Raw genomic sequence first — 15,770 nt, forward strand, 5'->3', positions numbered from 1 at the left:
CGTTTCTGATCAAAGATTTATAGGGACATTAATATTGTCTGAAATGAAAAGTTACCTTGTGTATGAAGATATCGCTATTACATAGCACTTATCTACATAATTTCTGCATTGCTTTTTAATAAATGCCCCATTTTATTCAGACCATCGAAACATGATTGTAGGAGGTTCCTTTGATTTCTCACATAGCACTGCCATCAACCCTCTCAGCTTACAAACAAACATATTTGGTAAGCGTGTTAATATTTGTATAACCCAGCAATCCTCTAAGCCTCCCTTTACTTACACACTTGAGCCAAGGAGACTCCTTTCTAGAAAAATATATTCTTTTTTGCAAGGAAAGTGTTGCATTTTATATATACTCGAACAGACTCTTGCGAATCTTTTACATAAAAACATTCTGTGCTAAAAAATATGACAGGAACAAATCGCTATGACAGAGAAGAATCAGTCATTTCGATGAATGACAATCTCGTTTAGATAAAACACCACTACTCGAGTGCTCCTGAAACAAATGACAAAACAGCTACTCATCGAGAGATTAAACTGTTTCGACGGATTAGTTGTTTTAATTTGCATTTTTGCTAGTGCAAATCATTTGGGTTTGGTTGTTGAGGATTAAAGTACTTTAAATAAAACATAGAAATTTTACCATGATCACCTAAATGCATAGGCATTTAATCAATATAATTCAATATGTAAGGATTTATAACACATACATTAGTAACTCTGTATTTCTAATACGGTTAGCCCAAAGTTCATACCACATGTACTATTCAAATTCGGAATACTACATTAAACAAAAATCAAGGCTGATATATATTCTTTTAAGGCAATTTTCTTTTTTCTATGATCGTTTATTAGTCTCTCATACAAACACACAATGTTTCATTAAATGGTTATATGCTTATATAAACAAATACCCTTTCGCTAACCTTAATATGATTATAACATTTTATTGTTTTGCTTTGTTGCAGTTGACTATGTTACCTTTCAGTGTATTATGCTAGATACGTTATTAATATGATGTTTAAAGCAAATAAAGTGTATTGTATTGTATTGTATTATGTCGTGTCGTGTCGCGTCGCATCCAATCGCATTGCATCGCATCGTATCGTATTGTATTGTGTATTCATATTCTTTCTACATATTAATCATACTGTAACAATATCAGTTGAATAATAACAACAAGACTCATTAGTGAAAGATATAAATTAGCAAATTAGCAAATGCCTTTAAGCCATGTGGTGATCCTATGTTACCATAAACAAATGTCACGTGACCACCAACCCGGATGACAGAAAGGCATTCTTTTAATTTAGAAGTTTTATATTCATTCATTCATTTTATTTATTTATTTATTTATTTATTTATTTATTTATTTATTTATTTATTTATTTATTTATTTATTTACTTATTTATTTATTTATCTTTATATCTATTTATTTTTTTATTTATTTATCTTTTGTTTTATTGTTGTTGTTTTTTTTCAAACATTTTCTTATTAAAATGATATTATATGCTCGCACCTAGTTAAGTAAAAACAACAGATTTAAATTTGATAGACATGCGCTTCATTACATGTTTCATTATTAGAATTTATCAGACGCACACTTGATTAATATCTTTTCTATTTTTCTATTCAACTAAATTTCGAAAAATAAAAAACACATGAAAATATACGATTGTTATTTTACCGAAGATGAAATGAGAACCATAATTTAGCATGAAGTGTTTTGGACCTTGCAGGAGACGCCGTCACTATAACAATGGGTATATTTATATTTTTACCTGTGTAAAAACAAAACAATAACAAAAAACAACAAGAACAAATTTATTCATACAATGTAATCAAAATGACATGATTTAACTTGGAGGCAAAACAAATATTTACTAGAGATACCTGACAACTACGAAAGCTTTTTAATCCAAGATACAATCGAGTTGTTGATTTCTTTTTTTTTAAATGTATTGTAAGTTAACCAGTACAGAATAGAAACTTGCCAAAATGTAATGTTCCGTGCACAAATAATATCGTTGATGTTGAATAAAGAAAATAAAGATGAAATGATGGGGTAAAACAGAAAAGAAGATGCTATATGGTCACAAACAATAATAAAAACGTATTTGACATTTACATTAGAAAAAAACCAGCTTTGTTGTTGTAGTTGGTGGTTGTGGTAGTGTTGGTGGCGCCGCCGCCGCCTCGACTTTGTGTTCAAACAGATATTGCAGTCAAGCGCACTATTACACGATACATGCACAGCATAAAAAGGGACAGCTTATACGTCGTATGACGTCAGATATGACTTCATTTAACCGAATGACGCCCGGAAATTTACTTCTACGCTCAATGTGCAATGAAGTTCAACGCCGCATTAGCATGATGGAATAGAAATAGATATTAATTTTTATCACACACCCGTGCCAATTTTGCGATTCCGTAAATATGGTATTGCACGGCCGTGCATATATTTTGACGTGACGTCATTAGCGTTATACAAACATAGTTTAAAACGCACTAAATGTTAGCGTTATACTATATGAAAAATGACTCTTATTTCACTTTAAATGGTCTTTATTTTGTGTATGTGATAATTTAAATAGAATATTAAATTCGTGTAAGTTCATTACTGAATTTATTGGACTCGTTGGATTAAATAATATTAAGCTCGCCAGTGGCTCGCATAATATAATTTTATTCAACTCGTGCAATAAATTCAGTATTGAACTTACACTCATTCAATATCCTCTATTTCTAACATTATAGTATAACAATGCACAGTTTGACAGATAAGCATAAAGCAATTATATTTTTTTCCATTGAGGGAAACCAATGTTCAGATTATTGTTGAATATTGCTTTCAAATAAACTTGTTAAACATTTTACTTAACAAAAAAGGCACAGTAAAAACATGATACAACAATGTCTCTTTGTTATCTGCAGTGAGTTCGTCCACATTAATAACTTAAATTGTAAAATATTACATAACAAATGCAAGTCGATTAACATCCGGGGACACCTTATCGATAACGAATGATCCGGAAAGAACGAAAATTGCGATTGGTCAATTCATGCCTGAAACCCAGCCTATTCGGGAGTTCCATTCGTCGACACCCAAATATTTTAGTTGATCATCTTGTGTCTCGGGGCTTTCCCATGGCAACATATAAAACAATATGCTATAAATTAAATGCCGCCTATCGTTCTTTAAGGTTTGTTGAGTTAAAGTTTTCAAACAGGCATTATGTTTCACAGAAATACATTGCCAAGGATGTTCCATGTGTTGTGTGGTTTAGTTTTCTTGGCGTGGAATACAGGTAATGTTTTACATAACCATCAGAATGCTAAATATCTTACAAAGATTTTTCTTTCTTTCAATCTGGACATTTGCTTACACAATTCATAATTCTGTTACAATTTCATTAATTAACACTGTCTGAATAGCGGCAAATAAAACTCGCAGAATACGGAATTATTTTTCCTTTCTCACATGAAGATCTTGAAGAAATTTCAAATAATCCGATTTATTTATTATTTATAAATGTCTTATTTTTGTGTTTTTTTTTTCTATTTTTTAGACTGATTTACTATAATCATTTCTATAAGATTGGATAACAATAAAAATACTTGTTTTGATTCATTTTCATTCTTCATTTTAATGGATTTTAACTCACTACAGTGTTGGAGCAGTACCCCAAGACGTAGGTATAGAAAAATATCGTTGTTGTTTTTTTGTTTTTGTTTTTTTGTTTTTTTTTCGCCGATTCTTAAATTTCTTTCATCAATCGTACGGTAATTAACGTTATAAATCGTTATGAATAGATAAATTAGAGTTTTAAAAAGCATTTCGGGAGGTGGATAGGCGAATTTTAGCATTTAATCATTCAAGCGCCCTGTCCCGAATACGGTATTTAGTTGTTCACATAAGTACTTTCCTTTTATACTAGACGACATAAATTAATACCCCTTTACATTTTTTTAGAAAATGATGATTTTTAATAGAGGCAGCTATAAGAGGATGGACATTACCAACTATAACTGGGCAACGGCTACTCTCAATTTAGCAAAGTCTTTCATTTTAATTGATAGCTGAGATGACATAAGTACTTTTTCCAAAATACAAAATATAGGAATTGACATACATTATTATTAATTAGTCTACTATGTACATGTATTTTGATCAAATGATGTTGTATTTTAGAGGCAGCTATAACTGGGTGGACAGTTCCAGGTATATCTAAAAAGGCGGATGGAGCTGGAACGGCTGCTCCAGAGATACCGGAAAGTTTAACACCGGGACATCTCACAGGCATTAATGTAACAGCAATATCCGACACAAATAATGCATCTATAACGTATGTCATGCTGTGCAAACCAGAAGATGGAATGTTTACTATCAACAAGACTAGTGGTGCCATCAAGTTTGCCAAAGGTGTTCTCGATTTTGAGAAGAGACCATCGTATGTTGTAAGAATAAGGTAAATACACATTTTATCATTCTATTGATCCTTATATTGTCTATATAAGGCTGCTGCTTTATATTATTATTATTATTATTTATCTTTATTATCATTATCATTATTATTATTATTATTATTATTCACGATTATCCAATGAAAAGCGATGTTATAAACGTGTAGTGTTATAATTGGGTATGTAACACGTTGTATTTTAACAAAGCCTTTTTGTCAGTTCGGTGTATGTACGTGCGTCCGTGCGTCTGTCCGTTCGATTATGCTTGACCAGGTTGTAACTCTGTCATTAGTAGGCGGAATTCCATATAACTGAACACAAATGTTCACAATAATGAGATGGCTTGTCATATGCATGAATTGTGTGACTAGGTCAAAGGTTAAGGTCATACTTTAAGTCCAATGCAACAAACCTTGACCGCACCACAACTTTATCACAAACTGATGGAATTTGAAATAATCTGGCACAAATGTTCAACATCAGACGGCATGTAATTTGACTAGATCAGAAGTCTTATCTCAAGGTCAGATGTGACAGCGGGCTCGACATGTTGCCCCTCGGCATCAACTTGTTTTTATTCTGTAAAAAGGAGATTCTTATTTACACGTATGCGTTGATTAATGACGAAGAAAACAATAGTTATGTAATAGAAAGAGCACCGAAACACGAGGTTATCTGATTTGTACGAGAGGGCGTAGCCCCCCGAGTATTAATCAGATTACCGAGTGTTTTGGTGTTCTTTCTCTTTTGTATCATAGTCAAACATAAAAACACGTTCCCTGTTATTACAATATGAAACCCCGGCAAAAATGAACCAATGAACGAGCATCTAAATATGACATTTCTGTCGATTTCACTTTCACTGCCGTCACAATATGTAAACCCCAGCAAAAATGAGCCAATCAATGGGCATGCTCTGGAGTGCGGGTAACTAATACCCGCACTCCAGTTAACGCACTGTGCCTGTATATGTATACGATTTAACCCTGACACATTTTCAACAGAAAGGTCTCCAAACTATGATACAATTGTTGCTTAACGTCACACAAAGAAACTTAACTCACAATGAAGCTTAATTTGATTGTAGCAATGTAACACTCATTGACCGGATACAGTATAATTTTATGTTAAAGTAAATTTCGTAATAACCCCATGTTGTACGATATGATATCTTCTTGTACCTGGGAGAATAAAAGATATGTTCTGTTCTGTTCTGTTCTTCATAAATTTGAAAAAAAAATGCAAAGAAGGGGTGCATTAGAAATAGGTTGAATTTTGCTAAGATTTGAAAAATTATTGTTTTATTCTTTCTAAAAAAGAATAAAAGTTTACCATGATTTGATATTACAGTGCGTCAGACACAACAGCAACAAATGGTACTGTTAATGTAACACTGGAGTTATCAAACTCACCGCCTGTATTTTCATCAAAAACTTACAAAAATCAAATGTGTGATGGAGCCGGTGCGGGTAAGTATACTAGCCTAGTCAAATGATTTCATAAACTATAAAGTATAGTTCAAGTTGTATAAATGCATGGTTAAGTTAGCGACGCGACAATAAAATCCCCTCTAGTGTAAATATCAACCAAGCTGTCATATAATTCTGCCCTTGCACGATTCGCTAATATTTCCTCACGCGAAATGTCTGCTGTTTTAGATTTGTTAATTTTTCGACACGTGGATATATCTACTTATACAGTATTTGGAAATAAGGTTATTGTGTCATGCTTTTTTCCGACCGAAATCTCGAGCCCACATGATATCTCCTCATATAACACCAGTACAAGTTATTCAATTAACCAAAACCCTGTTAAATATCGTACTAATGGACTTACAGTGCAACACAGTTATTTGACAATCCTTTATTCGAATACCCAGCATTATTTGAGGTAGATCAAAAATGAGCAGTTGTCGTATATCACTATATATTCCGCTTTTGAATATCCCAACCCATCAATTATTTGAAGTAAATGTTCATTCCCCGGCAATTCGAATAATCACGGTTTGGTTGTTTTATCAATTTAGGGAAATTTTCAAAAGAAGTACTGACTTAATGAATAGTTTGTAAAAAAATATTTAAGTTCGATTGTGTTGGAATCTATAAGCTTTATGACTCTCGAATCCGTTCCCGAAACTAACCAGTACTAAGCAATTAGTGTAAAGTTTCTTGCTCAAGGTTTACAACGGCTTGCCTCTGACTGGGTTCGAACTCAGTCTTTTGATTACTAGGCCGACGCGCAAACCACACAGTTTCGCCGCCAGGTTCGAACTCAGTCTTCAGATTACTAGGCCGACGCGTAAACCACTCAGTTTAGCCGCCTATCTAAAACGTGTTTAATCGGCGGGTCTGTTTCGGATAATATTAGTCTGCACCGGTCGATTGCGTTTACTCCGCTTTCGAAAGCAGACCGATGGCTAATAAGATTCAAATACAGTTCCAACAGCTTTAATTTTCAAATTAGTTATTGTATTATTATATAGCGTCTAAAGGTGTTTACACAAATTATAAAGTTTTTATTAGAATGGCAAATCAGTGTGATCTATACATGAATGGGTCTTAACGTCGCGCAAACATAATTGTGGGCATGGGGCCTTTCTAGCTTTTTATAACTGTTCTAATATTGATAGGTATCTTATACTGTTTACATGGAGGTGAAACAAAATATTACATATCTAAGCATTTTATCAATATTTCATTTTCAGGAACGTTAGTGACCACATTGAAAGCAACCGACCCCGGAAACAGTAACGTCACGTACAAGTTTCAAGGTAACTTATTTAGAGCATAACATGTTATGTTCAATTTATTATGATATCTCACTTCGAGACAAATCAATGATCTATTTTAGTGAATATCATATTAATCTAAAGATCTTTTTTAACATATATTACTGTATCAACATGTAATAAACATGCACACGCTATTTTAGAAAACAAAATTAATTTAATTGCTACTGCGACTTTATTATGTGTGGAAACAGGTTTCAAATAAAACTTTTTATTGAAGATTTCAAATTTGCAAAAAAATATCGTTCAAAATTTATACTCAATCAAAATTGTAATTACAAATGACTCAAATCATTGCCTTATTACTTTTGTTTGTTTGCTTTTCCCGTCCTTTTATTTTCAAATTCCATTATTTTACACAAAAAAACAGGTAGTAATACTGACTTTATCATCAAAGCACACACTGGAGTGATGGCAGTGGCTAACAAGAAGTCCCTCAATATGACGGCAAAGAGTACATATTCTTTGATCGTTCTGGCATCAGACACTGTCAGTCAATCAACACCTGGTACCTCTACCGTAAGTGTCACTGTGAAAACGTGCAGCAGTGGAACCAGTCATATCGCTGTCGCATTTCCGGCTCTGTTGTTGGCAGTTCTGGCGAAACTGTTTTAACCTGATAGAAAACTTTCATACAAGGAGATATTAGAATAGTAATCTCATAACAGAAGTTTGATGTTGAAGAGTTTGTAGACGTTGCCAGGAAATACACGGGACACATACAATTAAGTTCTTACACTACATTACAGATATGCTGTAATTAAGCAAAAAAATGACATATATATATAACTGCAATTTGACCAGTATTCAGAAGTCAATCATCGAAGCTTGAAAATTAAACCGCATACATGTATATAATATACTTTCAATAATAAGAAACCTCTTGGATATCATCTGATAAACTGATCTTTTGATATCAACTTTATCAGGCGACGCTGCATACGATATTGGCTGGAAGGGGCGATGCTTGTCGGGCCCTTTCTGCGGTAAATTTGTATGATATAAGTTTAAGAAAACCCACGAAGTGCAGTAAGTAAGCTGATACTAAAATGATTTTTTACACGCGTTCTTAAACTTTAAATATTAACATTATAGACTTTCGGAAGATCACTTTTTTCCAGATTTTGTTTTTCTACTTCAAATGCTTAAAGATTTATTTTTATCTGTACGGCGTACTTATCTGTAAAATTCATAGCGGTCTATGTATGTCAGTTTTATATACAAACAATGAATAATCCACAAGATGGTTTGTATCTGTTCATAAAATATGATTATGGGTATTACACTAAAAAATGTCGGATTAAAACAGGCGAAATGTAAATCATAAGATTTAAAGAGGATGACGGAGGTCTGAGGATACTAATGACGTGCCGAGAGCACAGAAATGTACCCAGCCTCGATATGTTGATATCCTAGCGAGAGTTATGGCCCTTCCTAGCACAGATTTGTACCCGGCCTCGATATGTTGATATCCTAGCACGATTTATGGCCCTTGCTAGCAACGATTTGTACCCGGCCTCGATATGTTGATATTCTAGCGAGAGTTATGGCCCTTGCTAGCACAGATTTGTACCTGGCCTCGATATATGTTGATATCCTAGCGGGATTTATGGCCCTTGCTACACGCGCTCGATATGTTGATATCCTAGCGGGATTTATTGCCCTTGATAGTATAGGTCGTATATGCAAATGTGATACTTACTAGTCTTGATGAGTTTGTTTGCATTTATTTCGTTTTGTCTTGAAATCATTTTATGCTGTACATGTAGATTTTTTCCTTGGGTTTTATGCTTGTTTTCTTGTAGGTGTTTCTCTTTTTGTATCTTTATCAATGATTATTAAATGATTATATATGTTTAAGAGTTGTCTTGAATTTATATCCTAACATAGTCCCTCCCGTAGTTCTCATACAGCCATTCAGTCAGTTATTCTATAAATTACCCCTCGATCAAACATAGCTGGTTATAGGTGACAACCGAATGTGTTTCTAAAAAAATGTGAAATTTTCGCAAATAATTGTTTTTAACTGAATAAGGCAGCGCATGGTAGTACGTAAGCGCGCGTTCAATTTTCATATTCTTTACATACGAATGATATTAAAGTAATATAAAACATGGAAAGTGAAAAGAGCAGTTATTACGTCAATATGATATATTATGGTTTTATGGTTTTAACTTTGCTGGAAAAGTGTTTCAAACACACGGAACATCTCGGCTATTATCAATAATAACGTTATTATCCGAGTTTGGAAAGGACCAAGAAGATGCGATTGCATTTTTTAAAAATCTAATTGATAGCCTACTGTTACATCTGCAGCATAAAGAGCGTCCCGTTTATATCGAGAGTAAATAGTTCCATTGTTCAAGGAAACTAACTTTTATGTTTCTTACAAAATCGTTAGAAAATACTTGCTTGTTGCAGAAAATATAAAATAGTGGCAATTACTCCCTTGGTGCAAAGAAGATAACAAGAGAGTCACGGTGGCCCTAGACTACTCAACTGAGATACATATTTGCTAGTGCAGGTCCGTGCGACCGTAATTATAGGTAATTTTAGACGGTCGTTTTAGACCCAAACTGCATGTGTAAACCATTTGTAAATACATAAGGGACCGCAACGCAATGCTACATGCAAGGAAATTTATACCCTAAGCATTTCAATATTAAGACGTAAATGTGTTTTCCTATATGAGCCAACATGAACCAAGTGACCCCCATGTTACCCATGAAATTTATTGTCTTACATGGCATTTATCTAAGCCAAGAAAAGACACATGTATGTTCCTATACAAGTCTATATAAACTAAAGTGATCCAGAGGGTAGGACCAATTTTAACCAAGAGGCATGATTAATATAACTTGTGAAGAGCACCATAAGGTGATGCTTTCTGCCAAATATCTAAGTTTCAGGGCATTGTTGTTTCCAAGATGTTCATAAAGACATCTTTACTATACAAGTCTATGTTTATTTGTTTCATTTTACGTCTTTTCCCCAACAGTATTTCAGTCATATAGGCGGGTAGTTTCCTTACCACCGTTCCTGGAGAGTTACACCAGTACTAGACTATCTTCCTCCGCGCTAAACTATGTAAACTACAGTGTAAATTTTAGACCAAAAGGCCACGTTTCAAGGACCAAGGATCAAGTTTTAAATAACTTTAGTAGTCGTTAACTAAGAAATGATACATGCCAAAATCCTAGCTTACGATATTGTAGTTTAGAAGCAAAAATCTTATATGTATTTTCTTAATAAGTCTACATGTAGTTTTAAATTATGTGACAACCATGCAAGGACCAATTTTGATTCCAAGGGCATGATTTATATAACTTTTTAAGTAGAGGACCACATTGTGATACTACATGCCACGTAGAAGATGTCATTAATTAGCCGTTGTGAATAACAAGAGACACACTGTCACCACAAAAGCTCACCTTTGAACACTTTGTGCTCAGGTGAGCTAAAATTGTGATTGTTTGGTTCTTTTTTTTTCGTAGTATGTTTTACAAAGTATTTTAATACATCAATATCTTTTCTGATAAGGAATCTTAAAAATAACAACAAGTCTCCTGATAAGATATTTTAATGATAATAATAATATGTTTTCCTAGATATTTTAATACCAATCTTTCTATAACCATTCTGGAAAACAATTTATTTGCAGCTTTTAATTGCATGAAAATTTGAAAAATAACTCCTTGTTTAATATAGAAAATGTAGGTCACTTCAAAGTATTAAAACTGCCCCAGCTGTTTTATATTAATAGATCACATCAAACTTTATATATACAAGTATGTGCGTGTGTGACACATATATAAGACATAGAACTGAAAGACTAAACTGTAAACATGATTGTCAAAACACAAACAAGCAAAAATATAAAAAATAAAAAAATGAATTTGTCAATCATTACAAAACAATGAAACCTGAAATAATTTTTTTTGTAAAATTTTGATAAAGGTTTTTTTTAAACTTATTATATGGTTGTAGATTAAAAAAAACAGATAACATTGTCTATATAACTTGTAAAAATAAGAATATATACCCAAACATAAAAAGATATTCTCTTTTTTTTTACTTTGTTTACATTTTGCTACTTTTCTGGCAAATAATTTCCCATTTTGGTGCTATTTTTACAGATAACAAACATCTAACAAACTCTAAAACTGTTATCTAAACAAAATAAAACTAATGTTTGGCCTTTTCTAAAGAAGTAAAGATTTATTCATTTCTGCAGCATAATGTGCTTTTAAAAACATTTCTAAAACAAGTGTAGATCATGAAATTGTATAATTCTAAAACTTATCACAGATAACACAATATAAAGCCTATGTGTTCAAGCCTTACAAATACCTAAAAGTAACCTCATACATGTCTGCAATATCACTTATACAATTAAACCTGGCAAAAATAAAGAATTGTATACCCTGACATACACATGTCATATAAATTTTTTTATCACATACCCGTGCCAAGTTTATGACTCCCTAAAAATGGTATTGCACCGGTGCACGCGACGGTGCACATAACGTCATTTGCGTTACATAAATATAGTTTTTCACAATTTGCCAGAGGCTTCATGACATAATGTTATTCAACTCATTCAATAAATTTGGTATTAAATCTACACAAAATTCATTATCCTCTATATATTTATTATAAAACAAAAAGAATATTAAAAACAAGAGCTGTCCGTAAGACAGCGCGCTCGACTTTTTTATTGCTTGCCAATAAAAAAAGTTTTTGCAGTAAAAGGCAATACAAGAATCTCTGTATTTTTAAAGTGAACAATGGCCATGAGCATTAAGATATTTAGTACTAAAAACTTAACCAAGATTCTAAGTCGATAAAAGGCCTTAATTTTTAAAACAAATCCTTGACAGAGTTACCTTCTCTTGCGTACAGATGGGGGTAATGATGTGAAATAGCATTAAAAGTTTCAAAGCAATATCTCAAAGGGTTAAGGCAATAAGTGGATTTTACCCATATTCAATGTATTTTCTAAGTCAAAAAGGGGCATAATTCTGTCAAAAACCTTGACAGAGTTATGTCCTCTTGTCTGTTGATGAAGGTCGTGATGGTAAACAAGTATGGTCAGTTTCAAAGCAATACCTCCAATGGTTTTGAAATAAAGTGAGGTGGTACAAAAAACTTAACCAAGCTCAATACACTTTCTAAGTCAAAAAAGGGCCATAATTCTGTCAAAAACCTTGACAGAGTTATGTACTCTTGTCTGTAGATGGAGGTTATGATGGTGAACAAGTATGGTAAGTTTCAAAGCCATACTTGTAATACTTCTGAAATAAAGTGGGGTGGTACGAAAAACTTAACCAAGGTGTGACGCCAACGCCGACGCCGGGGCGAGTAGGATAGCTCCCCTTTTCATAGAAAAGTCGAGCTAAAAAGGACAATGCAACCTTTCCATAACCTCCATCTTTAAAAGTACTGCTTCAATTTCTCCCAAATTTTAATTAATTAAGACTTCAAAGTAAACTCAACTTTCTATAAAGCAACACCTCTCTCAGCAACAATCAAATCTTTATTTTTCCATTGGGCTTTGTTATGAAGAAGATGAACTGTCAAAAACCTATGGTAAGCAGTTAAAACAAGATGATGTGTTTGTATGGTGATCCAAAACAGAACCAAAGTTGATTTAAATCTCGGACCTGACCTGATCATGAATGATGGCTGCAATTATTTTTGACATAAACAATGAATAATTCTAATCTCAAATTAGCACCAATCCTTAACATAAGTTCAGCAGATTTAATTCAGCTACAAATGCTTTTACAAACTTTCATTTATGTCTAAACATAAAGCTTTAAAGATAAAAAAACAACAAAAATAACTTGCATTTATGTCTAAATGTAAAGGTTTTGAGATAAAACAAAAATTGAATTTATGTCTTAACATAATGGTTTAGAGATAGAAACAAAACTTGCATTTATTTCTAAACGTAAAGTTTAAGAGATTTAACAAAACTTTTTGTATTTATTTTTACAAAACTCTGGTATTCATACATAAACATACAGGTCTATAGATTAAAAAAAAATGCATTTACTTTAACAAAATTCTTGCATTTATGCATTAACGTAAAGGTTTAAAGATAAAACTAAACTCTTGCATTTATTTCAAGAAAACTTTAATTTATGCATAAATATAAAGGTTAAGAAATAAAAAACAAAACTTATATTTATGTCTAAACGTAAAGATTTAGAGCTTTAAACAAAACTCTTGTATCTATTTCAACAAAACTCATGCATTTATACATAAACAGAAAGGTTTATAGATTTAACATATTCTTGCATTCACTGTAACAAAATTCTAACATTTACCTTAACAAAATTCTTACATTTATGCATAAACATTTAAAACACAGCACATACACATTGTGTACATTAAATTCAAAATATAAAATATAAAATAAACATTTAGAAGCTGGACGGATAATGTAAAACTTAGAATATTCCAAAATCTGGACGGATTATTCAATGACATAAAAAAATATATTCATGCAGTATTTCAAAGTTAACAACTTCGATCACTTGTAAACATAAGTCATTTCACCTATTTTGGCTTCTGGAAATGTTTCACATATAAAAAGAGCAATAACTTTTTTTTATCATCAATGATTCTTCAAAATGTAAAAGTGTTTTGTTGCTTTATTTACTGCCTAACAAGTTACAAAATAGCATGATCAAGTAGGTTACATTATATAAGCTTTCTTTAGACACTTTCCACATACTATGTCAACAACAAACTTAAGTAGGTCATCAACTAACATCTACTACATGTAGTAAGAGTGTAAAATTAGACATTAACAGAAAAACAATTATTTAAACTGACTAAATCTCTTTTTCTTTCAATAACCTTTCCATAATAATTTTGCAAAAGTTATCAAAGTTAAGTTGGAATTCATCACGATTTGATGTTATATTGTTTTAACAGTGCGTATATTTTTAGAATATGAAAAATGTACAGGTAAACTTTGACAGGCGTAAGTACAGGCCATATGGCAATATATGATTACCACGATTTGTGTTGATACCAAGTTTTCATATTGAGTACTGTGAATTAACTAAATTTCGTGGGCATGAAATTTCGTGGTTTTGTCACAAAAAACATTTTCATGTGTTCTTAAATTCGTGGACTGTTTATTTTTCCAAATAAGGTCATGCAAAATAATCTTACAGCAATCAGAATGAAAATTTGTTGGATTGTGGGCATGAAATTTCGTGATATTGTCACAAATAACATGTTTGTGTTTTCTTAAATTCATGGACAGTTTATTTTACCAAAAGGTAAAAATGTAAATACATGTAATGTCATGCAATAATCTTACAGAAGATAAAAAGAAATTTCTTTGTATCTTAAACTCGTTGATTGACCTATCCACGATAAACCACGAAAATTAGTTCCTCTCAAATGATAATGATTTTGCAGTGTCAAATAAACATCTCCCACAAGTTTTTTTGCGCTGATTAATAAAATGTTCATTGCCTCACATTAGTGATGGCTGTCTCATGATTATCAAGGATGTAACAGATTTTTAACAGTTGAATTTGTTTCTCCACTTGAACTACGACGGGATATTAACTCTTTCCCTGCATAGGAACCGTCATTTTCTTTAATCTCTGTTGCACGTTTATACAGTTTAGCTGCAGTCTCAAAATCTTTCTGTAAAACAATGATAAAATATTTTATTTCTGTCACTTAATTAAGTAATAATAAACTCTAAAATGTAAAAATTCATCAATAATATTTAACTTGTGAATTCATGTTAATAAGATCTTAAGGTCAAGTAAAAAGATACATGTTAATGAATAAAATGAATATATTGTCATCTCAACTGTCTGAAAGTTGATTATCATGGCATCAATATTAAGAGCATATTTTTTCGTTTGAGTGAAATATGGAATATATTTTCACGAAACATAATAAAATTCCATACATTTTCACAAGCCGGAACAGCGAGAGAATTATAAAGAATTTTATCATGTTAAGCGCAAATAAATTCCATATTTCACGAAAAAAATAATTTTTATTCAATATTACCTTCAGGAAAAAAGCTGTTTATGAATAGACCTAGTAGTTGAAATTGAACAGCACCAGTTATAGATAGATTAATTATAGATGAGTGACATGGTTCAAATTCAATACACAATTTATCACAGCCATAACTGTCTTGAAAAAAAACATAACCAGATAATTTCCTACGATGAAATGAATAGCTGAAGCTACTCATTGCAAAAGAGAAATATCTGAGAAAGTTGTCCCAAAAAACAAATATGAGTTTTGGCTCTGCCCACATTCATATTTATTTTATATATTTGTTTTTCACAAACAGGAAATATATTTGGCTGATATAGCACCAATATTTCATTGGTTAAATCAAATAAATCATATAAATTATTATAATTATATAGATCTTGTTATTCTATAGATCAGAGTTGTAAAAAAAACAAAAACAAAAAAACCATTTCAGGTTAGTTTTAACTGGTTTATACCAGA

General features: G+C 32.0%; 2 protein-coding genes across 2 annotated transcripts in view; one reads left to right on the forward strand and one right to left on the reverse strand.

Moving 5' to 3' along the window:
* Window positions 1-3,166: 3,166 nt before the first annotated feature.
* LOC132721979 (cadherin-7-like) lies at window positions 3,167-9,122 on the forward strand. The gene is made up of 5 exons (XM_060706371.1): window positions 3,167-3,318; window positions 4,203-4,479; window positions 5,825-5,943; window positions 7,179-7,244; window positions 7,633-9,122. The coding sequence occupies exons 1-5, from the start codon at window positions 3,246-3,248 to the stop codon at window positions 7,875-7,877; spliced, it is 780 nt and encodes a 259-aa protein (XP_060562354.1). The 5' UTR covers window positions 3,167-3,245; the 3' UTR covers window positions 7,878-9,122.
* A 4,616-nt stretch (window positions 9,123-13,738) lies between these two features.
* The window catches only part of LOC132721987 (nephrocystin-3-like), a 42,507-nt gene continuing 40,475 nt past the window's right edge, over window positions 13,739-15,770 (reverse strand). The window contains exon 29 of the mRNA XM_060706383.1: window positions 13,739-14,936. Coding sequence (XP_060562366.1) covers window positions 14,790-14,936 — 147 coding nt within the window. The 3' untranslated portion in view covers window positions 13,739-14,789. The remainder of the gene's footprint in view (window positions 14,937-15,770) is intronic.

The sequence above is a fragment of the Ruditapes philippinarum genome, unplaced genomic scaffold (genome assembly GCF_026571515.1).
Source record: "Ruditapes philippinarum isolate M1 unplaced genomic scaffold, ASM2657151v2 ctg1589_1_1_1_1, whole genome shotgun sequence".
Lineage (NCBI taxonomy): Eukaryota > Metazoa > Mollusca > Bivalvia > Venerida > Veneridae > Ruditapes > Ruditapes philippinarum.

Bases quoted from the DNA above. Each gene is read 5' to 3' on its own strand.
- LOC132721979 (XM_060706371.1), top strand. From the start codon at position 3,246: ATGTTTCACAGAAATACATTGCCAAGGATGTTCCATGTGTTGTGTGGT. The intron at 5,944-7,178 runs GTAAGTATACTA...TTTCATTTTCAG, and splicing joins GTGTGATGGAGCCGGTGCGG to GAACGTTAGTGACCACATTG. The intron at 7,245-7,632 runs GTAACTTATTTA...ACAAAAAAACAG, and splicing joins CGTCACGTACAAGTTTCAAG to GTAGTAATACTGACTTTATC.